Genomic DNA, 14,659 nt, shown 5'->3' with positions numbered 1-14,659 from the left:
GGGTCAGGTACTGTATGCAGGTCCAAAAGAGTAGTAATAGTAATAGTAGTAGTAATAGTAATGGTTGATAGTTTGTTGTTTTTTTTTTTTTTTTTTTTTTTGACGGTTGTCTTATAATTTGAAATTCAGCCCGTTTCCTTTTTAACCTTTAGCTTTTTTTTTTTTTAAATTTCAGGTTAAACTGGTTTGAGAACATTTAGTCCTTGGTTACAGTTGGAGCATTTCTACTGTTGTTATAGTTAATACTGGCTTCTGAATAATTTAATCTGTTTATGGTCGTTTGCTCATTTCTTAATCAGTCAGCTGATTGACTGATTGACTGCTTTTTGATTAGTATTTTTTCACATGTGGTTATTCAGCTCACAGATGAAGAGTAATGAATGCACTTGAAATCTGTGTTGTTGTTTTTTTTTTGTTTTGTTTTTTTCATCAGAGCCTCATTTTCACTTTACAGAGCCCTCTGGTGGTTTGATCAGAAAAACTTGTTAATGCTGGGAGGTCCGTGGTGAACATTATCCTGGTGGTTCAGTCATTTTGTGGGAGCGTCTCCCACTTAAGTTTCAGTTTTATTTCGTAGGCTCAGGGGCTGCAGAGGTAAGACACTGCTTTGTGGTTTTATCTGTTGTTATGTCTGAACAAATGTAAAATCAATGGTTTGGTTTCATGTTTTGCTTTTTTTTTTTTTTTGAGAAGCAATTCTACATGTACATAATAAATACATAAACATGCCCTCTGTGTTCGCTGAATCTTCTTGGAAAGTTTTTCATTCATTTTAAATGACCATATCTCACTGTGTGCTGTATGTGGCATCACGGACATGTATGTAGGAATATTCCGGATTGTCTAAATGCTTTAGCTCACTCCAACAGCGAAAAAGCGCTCGGGTGCATAAATATTTCATGTTGACAAAATGACAAAACAGGCTATGATCAGATTCTGTTGTGAGTATATCTTCAAAAGTGGTGGTCATGGCCGTGGATTTATTTCATAAACACAGTCATAAAGCCCATTTTAGAAGATGAGTTTAGGCGTCTTTATTCCTGACCCTTCGTCAGTGAAACCCGCCTGAACATGTTTCAGAGTCTCCGCAGCATACTTCCGCCTCCTCTCGCTGCTTTTTTTTCTCTTTCGTGCATGAAAACGAAACCGAAAGTTACTTAATACTACAGGATACGTTATCTACCGCCATTAGAAAGCAAATGATTTAAGTAGAGTTTATTAAGAAAAGCGCTTCCATGCTGCTGGTTTCAAAAAGCTGTGAGACTTCTCTGAGAAATCACAACATGTCAGCGGTTTGAATTTGTCGTACAGCTGATAGATGCGTATTTATGGCATATTTATGTGCACATCAATGCAGGCCACACACACCTGAATGCCAAAATGGTAAGAAGAAGAAGTAGAAAATAAATAATTTAATAAATGACTTGATTATAATATAAACTTCATGGATACACCTTACCGTGTCCTGGGGAGGACAGATTCAGAAATCACAAACTGATTTCTGTCTCGGGAACTGACCCCAGGTCTGTGCTGTGGTGGTACTCTCTACCGAGGCAGACAAAGGAACATGTAGCATACTTTTCAGGACAAAAACAATCCTCTGTTCTGTTGTTTTTGTTGTATGTGCAGAATGAAATTAAGAAAGAAACAACTTAACTAAAAGCTTTTTTTGTTTAATTTTTAAAGAGGACTTCTTCTCCGAATGAAGAGGAACTGCTTGATTATTAGTGATGATGAAGACGACGACGAAGAAGATAGGGACAGGAGAAATAGCCTGAGGAAAAAAAAGAGAGTCAGATATATCGAAGATGATGAAGATGTGGAAGAGGAGGACGACGACGATGAGGAGGAGGAAGAAGAAGAGGAGGAGGAAGATTGGGAAGACAGTGAAAAGCCAGCCTCATCTACCACTCACAACCAAGGGGCACCAGAAAATAGTGAGTCTTCAGAGCCATGTGAAACACTGAGCATCCATTTTTTTTCTTTTTTTTTTTTTTTTAATATGAATGTGTGTTTTGAGAACATATTCCAAGATGAAGATTATAAAAAAGAGCCCTCCACCAAAAACTGTATTGAAAGGTGCATTGAGCTCTCCACAGAATATTGTCTATGATATGAAAATACATTCACAAGACAATTATGTCAATTTATGTAAAATCTAGGACTTTTGCCTGTAACCTGTGGAAACAAAAAAGGCACCCTGGATGTACAAAAACTGGGCAGGGGTAAGCAGAAACGAATTCTTCTTCAGTTTACCTCATATTTTATAGATAAGTAAACAGATCTTAGTTCTTCATCCCTTTTTGTTTCTAATTTGTGTTGTTGCTGTGTGTGTGCGCAATCTGTTCAGGTGAGGAATGTATTTTGTGTGAGGGCCGCTGGTTTGCTCCCTCTGCCTTTGAGGGCTTTGGGGGAAAAGGCTCGAGTAAAAAATGGAAAGCAACAATTTTCCACAAAGAGAAACCTCTGCAGATTTTGTTTCAGGTATGTGTTTTTTTTTTTTTTTTTGTGTTGTTGTTGTTTGTTTCATTGCTTTTTGCTGATGTTCACAAACCACAACAACACTAAATAAAAACTTTTCACCATAATCACAGAAAGGGATATTAACCACTAAACGATTTAAAAGAGGAAGTGCATCTACAAAGGTAACTAAAATTGACTGATTGATTTTACTGAAGAAATTTACACAACTTTGACACTGTATGTCACAAGTTTTTTTTTTTTATTCACCCAGCCAAAGAAAATCCTACCATCAAATCAAGACTCAGAGAGCCCCTCTGAAGGTTTGTTTGCACTTTCTTGTAACTGCTACTCAAACCAGACACTGAATTAAACATTGAGCGTAGTGCATGCCAGCTTACTATGATTCATTTGATACCAAATAGTACTGAACAGTTTCTTAAAGTGCACATATTATTATATTAAAGCCTCAGCAATACAGAACGCTGAAGAAACTGAGGAAGATGATGTTAAAGATGACGACTGGTGTCCAAGCATTGAAGAACTGGCCGTAGAGACAGAGGAGGGAAAGGAAGAAAGCGTAGGGGCTGAAAATAAAGAAGAGGTTGTAGACTCAGGAGATGACAAGAGTAAAGAAGAAGATAAGATGGAAAAGGGAGAAATGGAAAATGAGGATTTCCCTACTTTTACCGATAACGACTATGACAGCAGTGTTTTTGAAGGTACCCTTTCAAACCGTTTCAAGGAATCAATCATCTGTAGAAACATTATTATTGAAATGAATGTTGGCATGTTATATAGGCCACTGAGCAGCCGCTTTGTGGATGTAAAACTATCACTCTTCTTCTTTCAGAGAGGGAGAGAGATTTGAACATTTCAGCATCTATGAAAAATGTGTTGCAGACAGTGAAAATTGTCCTCCCGAGGCTCCGAGAGGTAAGACGGAGAGAAACTGTGGAGGTGTTTCCTTCTTTGTTTCAAAACACCTCAAAAGCTTTTCACCATGTTAACAGTACTACACACATTAATGCTCCCCTCAGGATCAAATGTCATAAGTTTGGCAGTTTCTTTAGCTTTTGATCAAACTCTCATTTAGGCAACTACTTTGACATAAGTCCCATAAGTCTCACTTATACTTGTGTTTGGAGGCACTCAGCAAATGTTAGCATGCTAATACACTAAGATGGTGAATGTGGCAAACCTTAAATATAACATTGCCATTGTGGACATGATAGCATGCTGATGTTCTGATGCTTTTAGCTCAAAGCCCCATCGTGTCCAAGTGCAGCCTCAAGGCTGGATTCAGACAGAAGGTGTAGAAAATTGTAGCCTTGCACAATTTGCAAAACTTTGACTGCTGGATTGTGCAGCCGGAGATACACACCTACTCGCGCCTTTCCATTGACCTTGTATGCAGTCACACCTCCTTCTCTAAAGTTTGCTTTGTGTTCTGTCTTTTATTCAGTCACACACACACACACACAGTCGTTAGCATGGCTGTAGTCTTGTATTACTGAAAAATAGAATAATTAATTTATTAAGTACTGTTTCAAACTAACTCAGAAGTTGTTTATCAATAATCTTACCTGCCCTTTACAATATATACTGATGAATTCTCTGATTTTTAATGAATCCTGCATTTGTGACACATGCTGTAACATGTTATGCATCTAATCTAAACATCCCATGGAAGCTTTTCAGTAACTCCAAACAGAGAATCAGCAACACAGAGGCCGTAGAGAGTGTTCTGTTGGTGATGATAACATATTTCTCTTGTGATTCGGCATTAGACTCTGTTTCAGACCAAGAGTGATCATCAGTACAAATGCACTGAGCCTGCAGAAGAAGGTTTGTAAATGTTCTTGTCCAACTTATCCAAACAGAAGCCATATGTGTGATCAAATCAAAGTCAACAAAGCTACCTCCACAGTATTATTTTCCTTCATAACTTGCATGATTCTGTGATAAAACAGAGGTGTGTAACCTCTGTTTTATTTGAGAGCAGACAGTTGGTCTAAGCCACTGGATGAGGACACACAGAGTGAAGAGGAACGACAGCACAACGGTTCGGCAGTAGATGACTTCTCCGTCGCAACAGCCACACACACCCATCCCTTGCAGATGCCAGACGTCCCACCCACAGTTGGAGAAGTTCAGGAAGAAAATGGAGAGATGGGAAATGATGAAAGGAAAGATGGACAGACAGAAATGAAAGCTGAACACAGAAATTCACCAAGACCTCAATCTGCACCAGCTACCTCGTCACCAGACATCAGACCTGACACTGGATCAATCAGCGATCACACTGCCAACTTCAGAAACTCCCCTGTGCTGTTAGGCGCCACTAAAGGTTTGCAAAAACATAAAGATTTAACAGTTCCTTTACCTGTAAGATGATTTTAAGATTTCAAGGATTTGCTGAAAGAATTATCTATTTGACATTTTGCAAAGCTGAAGGGGAGGAGAGAGAAGATGAAGCGTTGGAAATGACGCATTGTACAAAAAAGGAGACAGAACCAAAGAGAAATGAGCATCTTGATGAGTCAAACTCTGAAACCAGCTTTCAAACTGGCAACACAGATGTGACCACAAACATAAAAGTCACACAGTGGGGTATTAAGTATGAAAGCACAGAGGCAGTGGGTGAGTTGTTTAGAAACCATAAGTTATATGGGATCTGTTTTCTTTTCTTTCTTTTTTTTTGCCTTATCATTTGTGTGAGATGAAAATACGTCCACAGTTTCATTAAATGTTTTCACCTAACCTTTCAGGACCTCCAACTAAACTTCACAGTGCGCCAGTTGAGTGCAAATATGAAAACCTGGGTTGTACAGATGCCATAACCTATGACTACGATGCTGCACAATTACAAGATGTGAGGCTAGAGACAAGGTAAGGTCTAATAATCACATTATGTGGATTAATTGAATGCTTAATTGATATGCACGGCCATAATATATTTTTCTTTCATAGGGAACTCCAAACAGCCCAAACGTCAGACAGCACTTATTCCTCAGACATGGAAGAGGGTCCGTCTATCAGCATTAATCCAGATACAATGGAGCTTAATCAGTTAAAGAGAGAGAAAATAAAAATGCAACTGAAAGTCTTAAAATTACAAGAGGAATATTACACTCTGAAAATAAATGAACTCAAAAAGTGAAATTATTAGAGTGGAGATAAGACCTGGCAAAGCAATTACATAGAAATCTCAGAGGGTGTTTACTGCTATACCTCAAAAGAATGTTGCAGGAAAAACATGTTACATTATTTTAATCTGTTTAGAAAAATGACTCTGTACTGTCTGTTAAGAAGCTGTCAGCTGTGGGTATGAATGCATCAGCATTGAAATGGTTTGCAAGTTTTAAAAAAAAGGCAAAGTAAACATCATGTTTTCTGTCATTGATTTATGTTTAAGTGGCTTGCAGTTGAGCGGTGTTCAGGCAGGACCTCAATACTGCGGCTCGAACCTCCTTCTTCCCACTTTGTCTCTTTCCTCCCCTGCATGTCTTTGCCAGTTACTTCAGTACTTCATCTTCATCACTTCCATCTGTGTCTTACTCTCCCTCAGTGATGTGTTTTTGGCAGGTAGTCCCAACACACCCTTCGCTTAAATGTGTGTGAATGCCTTTACCTGAGCACCATCTCTGAGGTGTGAGTGTGGCATCGAAAGTGTAGTTTGTGAATCAGCATATTGCTGTGTATAGAAATGAAAACTGTTAATTTCATTAGTCAGTGGAACTTTGACTTAACTTTGACTACAATTGTACTAGTTACCAGTTAATTACAAGTAGTAAAAGCAAATTAGTTTCCTATTCTGCAGAACACACTAAAAATGAGATAAGGAAGATGAACTTTTGAAAAAGACAAATGTGTGGGCACCGAAGTTGGAAAAATAAGTATAAATTTGTATTAACTGAGTCATACATAAATGAATAGACCTGGCTCATCCTCTGGTAATAATAATAATAGGAGGTACAGTGTTTCATGACACACATTAGAAAGACAGGTATCAGCAATCATTGCTGTAAAGAATAATCTGATGCATTGCAACAATGAAATCTTTATGAAATATAGATATATATTGAAAAATTATATATAGATAATATATATAATATAGTTTGTAGAGAGAAAATTTAGCTTAAAAAATCTGACACATTAACCTAAAAACTTAAGATATAGTCCAGACTGTAAACATCTGGAAAGTTAAACATTTTCAATTTGCAAACATTTGAAATGAAATAATGGACTCTACTTCATTTCCACTTGTAGTGTGACACTCTCCTTGTTCTTTCTTCTGCTTATGTTGATAAAGCAAGATAAAGTATGCCTTGTTATAAAAAAGTTATTAATAGTTATCTTTCCAAATAACTGAGCTCATGTACTTGGCAAATACAGTAATTAACAGTAAAGCATCTTAACTCAGCTTCCTGTATTTACAGTCAGGTACTGTCTCATTCCCAGAGTAAGGCACTGATGGGGATGTGGTGGGATGTGGTAGAATCGTACTCTTAACCCATCTGCTGTGTACTGCCAATGACTTTCTCCAGTTGCAAAAGACCCACGAGCAATATTTATTACCAGCTGTGTTTGCATTCAGAAGTAACAATGAAAAATAGAAGACATATCCTTATTTTGTAGATTTGCATTTACAGTTCAATGAGAGAATTTAAACACAAGTACAGCTACTATTCGGCCATGTCTTCTTCCTCTTCATCCTTTTCCACCTCCTCGTCCTCTTCCTCATCTTCATCTTCATCAAAGTATTTATCCTCAGCGTCTCTGCTGACAATGTCCAGGTTGTCATAGTCTGGGTTCTCATCCACCTCACTATAATAGAAACAAACACTTTCAATACGCACTTTAAAAGCCACTGTGTATGATTTTTCTCATAATTTCTTTTCAAGACTTTTTGGTCTCTGAGTAAGTGCTTTCTTTTCTGGAGCTACTGCGACCTAAACATTATCATTTGCTGAGAACTGGTTGATTATATGTATGTTTGACACTGGTGAGACATCTTACCGCTGAGTGCCATTCTAATTTGATTTTTTTTTTTTGTAATCTTGCAGACTTCTGTGGTGTTGACATCAGCATATCTGCAATGTCAATATTTGGAATTTGCCATTGAAGACTTAATTTCCATTTGTATAGCACCTTACTGAGACAGTGTGCCTTTATTTATATTGAATATCTTAAAACTTTAGGCTTTTCACTTATGTTTTCAAATATCTTTCTGATTAATATTTCATAAAATATAAAAATAAATTATCAATCTTTTTCTTATTTAATTGCTGGAAACATCCTGATCAGGATTTAGCAGATGTTTTATTTGCATGCGTACTCTGGGGTACAGTTGTTTCAGCCACTTGAACTGGCTCTTAAGTTTGATAGTGCAACATCCAGTGTCTGCTTATTGTAGAAGCAGCCTGTAACCAGCGGCTGTACTTTTATTTCCAAGTATAGAAGCCCAGTCAGTGGTGGTGCGGCCGACCTGTAGTTGAAATCTTTGTCTTTGCCATCTAGGAAGCGCTGGTGCATCTGACTGACAAACTCCTCCCTGAGCAGAGCCTTCTCCTCAGGGGTGGGCTCCCATTCCTTCTCCTGGACTCTATTATCTACAGTTTTAACACAGAGAGAGAGAGAGAGAGAGAGAGAGAGAGAGAGAGACTAAGAAAAAGCACAGAGATGAAAGCAGTGAGAGTAATTTCAGTGCCACCCCTAACCACCTCTCACCTTCGTCTTCCTCATCCTCGTCCTCCTCCTGTGCGCACTCCTCTCTCTCCTGCTCCTCCTGCAGACGATTCTGGATGAGACGCTCCTGGTAGGAGTTGAGGAGGAGGTGGGCGAGTCCTCCTGTGCCTCCCACTGAATTACCTTGTTCCCCCTTTGCACCATCCAACATGGCCTCCTGGGAGCGCTCCAGCACCTATAGCATTGATGAAATTAGCCAGAAAATACTCCCCACCAAAAAAAAAAAAAAACCCTAAACTGAACTGTAAATTAGGAAATAAAACTCACCTCCTCATCAGTCAGATATTGGCCAATATACTGTTCATAGAGCAGTGGCTCCCTGATTCGCATCTGTTCTTCACTGAAATATTGACCCTCTAGGAGAGGAGGTACAGAGGAGGAACAGAGGAATGACAAGTTGGGGAGAAAAAAAACACAATTTCAGTTTACACAATAATTAATGCATGTGATCAGGTAAACATACTATAGGATTACCAGTAATCTGTGTAGTGATTGTTAGGGTGGCAGCCGATATTTTACCAGTGGCGATCTAAAACCATATCAAGAACAAAACTATCTGCAAGTGGAGCCCCTACCCTTCTGCAGGGCTCTGAGGGCAGCATATCGCTGGTTTCGGACCCTGGTCCTGTTGGTACATCCTGAAGCTCGTCTCTGTATCACTTTGCTGTAGTGTTGAGCCCGTGGGTCTGAGCTGACGTGGGCAAACACTGACAGGTGCTGGGGCTTCAAACAGGTCTGGAAATATTATATATTATATATATTATTATATATTAATAAATAATACACATTATATATAATATGTATTATTTATTTATAAAAAAAAAAAATAAATCAGAACATATACACCCAAATATAAAAGTAAAGATTTTGAGCTGTGTACACATACATGGTACCTCTCCAGGAAAACCAGTGGCCTGCTTCTGTACTGGTGCAGCAGCTCCTCTCTGCGCTGCTCTAGGGTCAGTTCAGCCTCTCCTATCTGCTGGCTCTTCACTAGGCTCCCACTCAAGGCAATGGCTTCTACCATGGCGTTTACACAACTGGACTCAGCCTGGCTCACATGCTGAATGATGAGCAGAAAAACAATCAGTAAAACAAAAAATCATGACTGTCATACCAACCACAACAGACACTTATTGGTAGATATTTGCATTATACGTTTATGAAATCAAAGCTGATGCTGCTGCTCTCACCGTGGTGTCTTGCAGCCGCTGCTCGGTGTCTGTGGGGATGATGAAGTCACATCTCTGGGACCGTATCACCGGGGTTTCTGGTAATTTGCTCTTGTCTTCACTCTCACACGCACTCGGTTGTGTTTTAACGGGGGGTTCAATTTCACCCCACATATTTAACAGTGTTAACCAGCTAGGTGACGTGATTCCAGTGGCTCTTTTAAGTTACGACCGTTGGCTAACTGTAACGTTTAGCTGGTTAAACGTTACAGTGAGAAGATTATCTTAACCTTAACGTTACTGCTCTGAATATTTTGACATAAACACTGACAAACTTCCACGATTTAACGCTGACATGCTCATGATGAACATTTAATGAATCACAACTTAATTAATCATGTACAAGATTTTAAGGTTACATTTAATTTGTTTTTGCTGCCATATTGGTCCATCAGTACTACTGACCCCCTTCGGAGCGACCCAGAGAATCGTTCCGCCCTGCAGTTCCTGTGCGTCTGATTTTGTCGCCCTCTGATGGTGCACTTCTCACCATAGATAATAGTGGACAATGATAATTTAAAAAAACGTTTAAAAAACGTATACTATTCAGAAGTGTCATGTTCTCAAGCAGCAGAGTGACATGTTGTTGAAATATTAAAGATATGAGAGGCAAAACCAATAAAATAAACACAAACAATTATTGGGGAGGTTTAAGACATTACTAATAGAAACAAATCTATTACAGCATCACATAACATTACTAACTAAAGTAGGTATTAACGTAAGGTATTACCAGACTAATTTTTTTTTTCAGGTAGCCTAACCCATAGGTGTCGTTACCTCTTATCAGGACAGGTGGGAGTCCAGTCCCATAAACTCAGTGTCAGGCTCAGAGCAGCGGGGCAGCAGGAAGGGGAGACATCCCCACAAAAATAAAATGGACCAAAGCTTCATGTCTGTGCGGCCACTGCACCGTCTGCCTCGGTTTATTCGTGTTAACAGAGGGAGTACTTTAAGATGCTGCGTTACACACAGAGACACACAATGATACCCGAAGGGAAGTGAAATTCATTTGACAACTATTGCAGGTATTGTTCTAACGCTTTCCTCTTGATGTGCTCAACAGTAAGAGTCGTATTTTGAAAGTTTTAACAGGATATTGAATTTAGCTCATCCTGGTTTGCTTCACAATGTGTGTCGCACAAACTTGTTTAGCTCGTGTCTGAGTTGAATTCGTTTGGAGATGGATAATTAAATGGGCGACGCACAGGAACAAAGATAGTACTAAGGTACGTATTTACAACAGAGCCTCTAGCTAACTTCACTGCAGGCTCTGTAATGTACCATTGTTTTTAAATTGAAGAATATCTTCATTATCATTGATAGTCTTGTCTAGTTTAAGTCGACAAAAAACTAAAGAAGAATGACTATATTTTTTTTCCCCGCAAAGATGTCTGTCAGTCCAAACTCTGGCTCTAGCTCACTGTCTTCATTTCTTACCTTTAGCACTGAGCTTTAACATCACATCTTTTCAAACGCAGTGAAGACCAAACACAGCTGGACTATTTTATCTTCAGCAGTCCAGAAACGTCCAAAAACAGTTATACACAGATAAGTTTTATTTCGAAATGGCTTTTTTATTTTCTGTAGCTCAAATTTCTTAAATACTTAAATATGTTTCCACAGGGACTTGTTCTCTTTCAAAAACATGACCTATCTAAACTGACCCACTGGATAAAACCTGTGTGTGTGTGTGTGTACCCATCCCTGTTTCTAATGCCATCTTTTCTGTTTCTGGCTTACCTTTTTTTGGTTTAGTGCAAGTGGATCCAGTGAGATGGAAATCTCTGGGAGCTTGTTTCACATCAGATAAAGACCAGGTATGTAATCAGGAATATTAACTAGCCTAAATCATGATGGATTTCCAGTCCGCTGATTTCACAGCAGATGCAGTAAATGTGCGAGGTTGTTGTGAATATTTGCTTTGCTTGGGACAAAGCTACAGAAAGCCGTGTCAGGTTTTCCTTTTTGAGTTGACACAGTGACAACTGTTTGAATAGCCAACTCTCAATACATTGTTTACATTCCAACACAAACACGCTGGGATATTGTGGGGCTAATTTAAGCCAGCGTCGCCCCTCCTGTCCTCCTGTGTAATGTCCCATACAGTGCATGTAGCTTAAAGCATGACTGGCAAGTCTTTGTGAATTGTTGTTGATGTTAGTGCGGTCATCTGCTATGATATGAGACTCATGACTGTCCTGTGGCCACTTTTATATTACTACGAATAAGAACCTGAAATGAGTCACAGACTTGTTTTGGTCCACCAGAAATAACAGCAGCAGCTTTTTAATGATACTGTCGCTTAAAGCATGACGCTGTGTCTAATTTGGATCATTAGCCACACCATGTTGTAGGCAAACAAAGGACTCCCTGAGGGAACACTGGGCTGAGACACCCATATCCCATTTCAAGTCCTAACCTTAACTCCGGGTGAGAAAATCAGAAAAGTAACTGTACCACAAGACTGACTCTGTGCAACCCTTGTATTTGTGAGTGTTGCTCTAACCATGTGCAAAATATAATTTTTTATGGGTAGAACTGTGCGTAAAAGGGATGAATAAGTCATATGTTAAGTCAAGCAAATGCACAGTAATAATGGAATAATGCTTAAAATTTAAATAAACCATTTGAACCAGGTTTAATTCGATATTAAAAGGTTCATGTTTATTGAGATTAAAGCAGGAATGTTGGTAAATCGTTGCTTTATACTGGATGAAAAGTTTCTCCTTCTACAAATGCCATGTCACATTTTACATTGTGATGTGAGCATTTAAGACATAAGATGCAGTTGTGTGAGTCTGTGTTTGTGTGTGTAACCCCTTATCTAACAACGTAGTTAAGGTAAAAAAAACAAAACTTTAGTTTGATGATGCTTTAGTATGTTTTAACAAACAGGCCTCTCGTGTTCTTTCACACAGTCTTCTTAGCAGAACAGTTATCCTGATGTTTTGGTGTGGAAAGTTCACAGAGTGACAACACACAGGGTCCAACCTCAGGAACATATGTGGACAGGAGTGTATTATAGATTTGATGAAGGTGGAGTTTTTCTAGAATAGTGAACACAGTTGATTCAGGTTGTTGTCATTAGAGATGGGTCTGAAATGGTATTTATTTGTGACCCTCTGCTATTAGTGTAAACAGTGCAGGGCCAGCGCTTTTTGAGGGCATTAAGACACAACACAATACACAAAGGTGACATCCAAAGATTCGAAGGTACAAAGCACAACACACACACACTGGCACAGTGTGTCTGTGTGTATTACAATATTTACAATATTTACAATTATATATTTACATATGTTTACGACGAGGGATGGGTGACGGGAAGAAGAGGTTGAGGGGTGGGCGAGAAAGGAATCGAGGAATTGAGGAAAAGGAGGAGAGTGGGAAGGAGTGGGGGTTTAATGGGGGGCATGGTCTGCTGTAGCTAACCCCTGTTCCACTTTCCTTTCCTGCTGTTCTCTTCTTGTTCTCCTCCTCCACCTTCTCCTTGTCTCTGTTCTCCATCTTTTCTCCCTTTGGAGTCTTTTTCTCCTCCTGCTCTTTGTGAGTCTTTTTCACCTCCTCCTCTTTTTGACTCTCTTTCTCCTCCTGCTCTCTGTGAGTCTTTTTCACCTCCTCCTCTTTTTGACTCTCTTTCTCCTCCTGCTCTTTATGAGTCTTTTTCTCATCCTGCGCTTTGTGAGTCTTTTGAATCATATTTGGAACCTGGCTCTCCTCCTGTTGTTTGGGTTCCATCGGAGCCAGCTCCTGGTGCAGATGTGCCTCCGGGGCGTCGCACCTTGCTTTCCACAGCTCCTGAGTCTTCTGAAGTTCATGCTCTTTCTGAGTGAGCAGGGCCAGACAGTCTATGTAGGCTTTGGTCCGAGCCTGCCTTTTCCTTGAGACTCTTTTGAGGAGCTCATCTTTTTTTCTCAGCTCTTCTTGGAGCTGCTTCTCCCTTTGCCTCCAGACATCTTCCAGGTGAACTTGGTCTTTTAGAGCTTTGTTCTCCTCTTTCAGAGATTTTATCTCTGTGATGGCAGAGTACAGGGAAGCTCTTAGACCTTGTACCGCTTGCTGAAGCTGCACTGCAGCCAGCCCAAATGCCTGAGAAATAGAAAGATAAAGTACATGTAGTTCATTGCTAAAACTCCAGTTCCACCTTAACTTGACATTTACACTTATGTAGACATTTGAATTTCAAGGACGTTTTTTAATCAGGTTTTACACTCATGCTTGATTAGTTATGTTACAATGCAAATTATACTATTTTCCATTTTTAATCCATTGATTAGAGACACTGACAGCAAGAATAATGTGTTTCAGTATTTTGAGAGAAAAAAGACATAAAGTCATCCTTATCTACAATGTGACTGGATATGACAAACTCTTAAAACTGTGATGCATTAACTTAACAAACTGTAGGAAAATGTATTTAAACTTTAAGAAAAAGAATAACAGTAAAAGTAGGCTGGCCTCTAGAGGCACAGTGATGACAAAGGAGAAGTTTGTCCAGGTGAAATGAGAAAATCTTACCTGGTTTCCTTGACTATACATTTCAGTTGAGTTGAGTCAAAGAAGTGCAACAGAGAACAGTGATACTTTGAGTTCAAGTGACTGATCAAGTCAAAGTTGTAGATGGTTGTTGTCGGTCGCAATAGCTAACTGTTCGTTCTCTTCAAAAACAGAGACAGTGCTCAGTTCAGGTCGCTGAAGGAGAATGAAGGTTTTCTTCAGGTGCAGTTGATAAAGAACGTTCTACAGTTATGATGTGATAATGGAACATTCTAATTCTGTGTTCCAGTTCTTCAGGATTCTAACAAAGCTCCTGACGGTGTTTTACAGCTCCCATCTGATTAATGTTGAACATTTATGAACTTATTGTACATTGTAAAGCACTATGAGAAAATACTGACATTACATTATTGTTTCAAAAGTGGTGGTGGTTTTATCACCATCACCATGTTTGTTGGCAGAGGAAACACACATACAGCCCCTGTAATAGATGTCAGTAGACTGTATCAGTGGTCAGCAAATAGCGGCTTATGTCTCTCAAACAACAGCAACATCTTTCATTCAGCCACTTTTTATGTTGGGTAGATAGACTGTCATTTACTTCTCAGGTCTCATGGTAGAACATAGAAGGTTCATTCACATATATTAACACAGTAAGCTTCTGTAAGTCAGTTATTCTTTACTTACAGAGAGGAAAAATGACACCTGCCCCCAGA

The 14,659-nt window shown here is 39.2% G+C and overlaps 3 protein-coding genes across 9 annotated transcripts in view; 2 read left to right on the top strand and 1 right to left on the bottom strand.

Annotated features, from left to right (window-relative positions):
- The first annotated feature begins 137 nt into the window (after positions 1–137).
- LOC121197958 (gelsolin-related protein of 125 kDa-like) lies at positions 138–5,825 on the top strand. Of its 6 annotated transcripts, none has more exons than XM_041061740.1 (13): positions 138–594; positions 1,687–1,937; positions 2,163–2,225; positions 2,351–2,484; positions 2,595–2,645; positions 2,735–2,783; positions 2,928–3,182; positions 3,314–3,396; positions 4,251–4,303; positions 4,464–4,810; positions 4,912–5,103; positions 5,232–5,352; positions 5,434–5,825. In XM_041061740.1, exons 2-13 carry the CDS (start codon positions 1,703–1,705, stop codon positions 5,621–5,623), a joined length of 1,773 nt encoding a protein of 590 aa, XP_040917674.1. In that variant the 5' UTR covers positions 138–594; positions 1,687–1,702; the 3' UTR covers positions 5,624–5,825. The 6 variants fall into 6 exon arrangements, with proteins under 6 accessions (XP_040917674.1, XP_040917673.1, XP_040917675.1 ...); XM_041061739.1 differs by having other exon boundaries at positions 4,251–4,308; positions 4,466–4,810; XM_041061741.1 differs by lacking the exon at positions 2,595–2,645 and having other exon boundaries at positions 4,251–4,308; positions 4,466–4,810.
- A 1,185-nt stretch (positions 5,826–7,010) lies between these two features.
- Positions 7,011–9,834, bottom strand: ccdc97 (coiled-coil domain containing 97). Its single transcript, XM_041061747.1, has 7 exons — positions 9,405–9,834; positions 9,098–9,274; positions 8,787–8,946; positions 8,479–8,567; positions 8,194–8,386; positions 7,952–8,075; positions 7,011–7,290 (listed from the first exon to the last, which is right to left on the bottom strand). The coding sequence occupies exons 1-7, from the start codon at positions 9,555–9,557 to the stop codon at positions 7,149–7,151; spliced, it is 1,038 nt and encodes a 345-aa protein (XP_040917681.1). The 5' UTR covers positions 9,558–9,834; the 3' UTR covers positions 7,011–7,148.
- A 764-nt stretch (positions 9,835–10,598) lies between these two features.
- The window catches only part of LOC121198449 (myocardin-related transcription factor A-like), a 39,301-nt gene continuing 35,240 nt past the window's right edge, over positions 10,599–14,659 (top strand). For both annotated transcript variants that reach the window (XM_041062616.1, XM_041062614.1), the window contains exons 1-2: positions 10,599–10,672; positions 11,202–11,263. The gene's annotated coding sequence lies outside the window, so the exon portion shown is untranslated. The remainder of the gene's footprint in view (positions 10,673–11,201; positions 11,264–14,659) is intronic.

The sequence above is a fragment of the Toxotes jaculatrix genome, chromosome 18 (genome assembly GCF_017976425.1).
Source record: "Toxotes jaculatrix isolate fToxJac2 chromosome 18, fToxJac2.pri, whole genome shotgun sequence".
Classification (NCBI taxonomy): domain Eukaryota; kingdom Metazoa; phylum Chordata; class Actinopteri; family Toxotidae; genus Toxotes; species Toxotes jaculatrix.
This window is presented reverse-complemented; position numbering and strand designations above follow the sequence as displayed.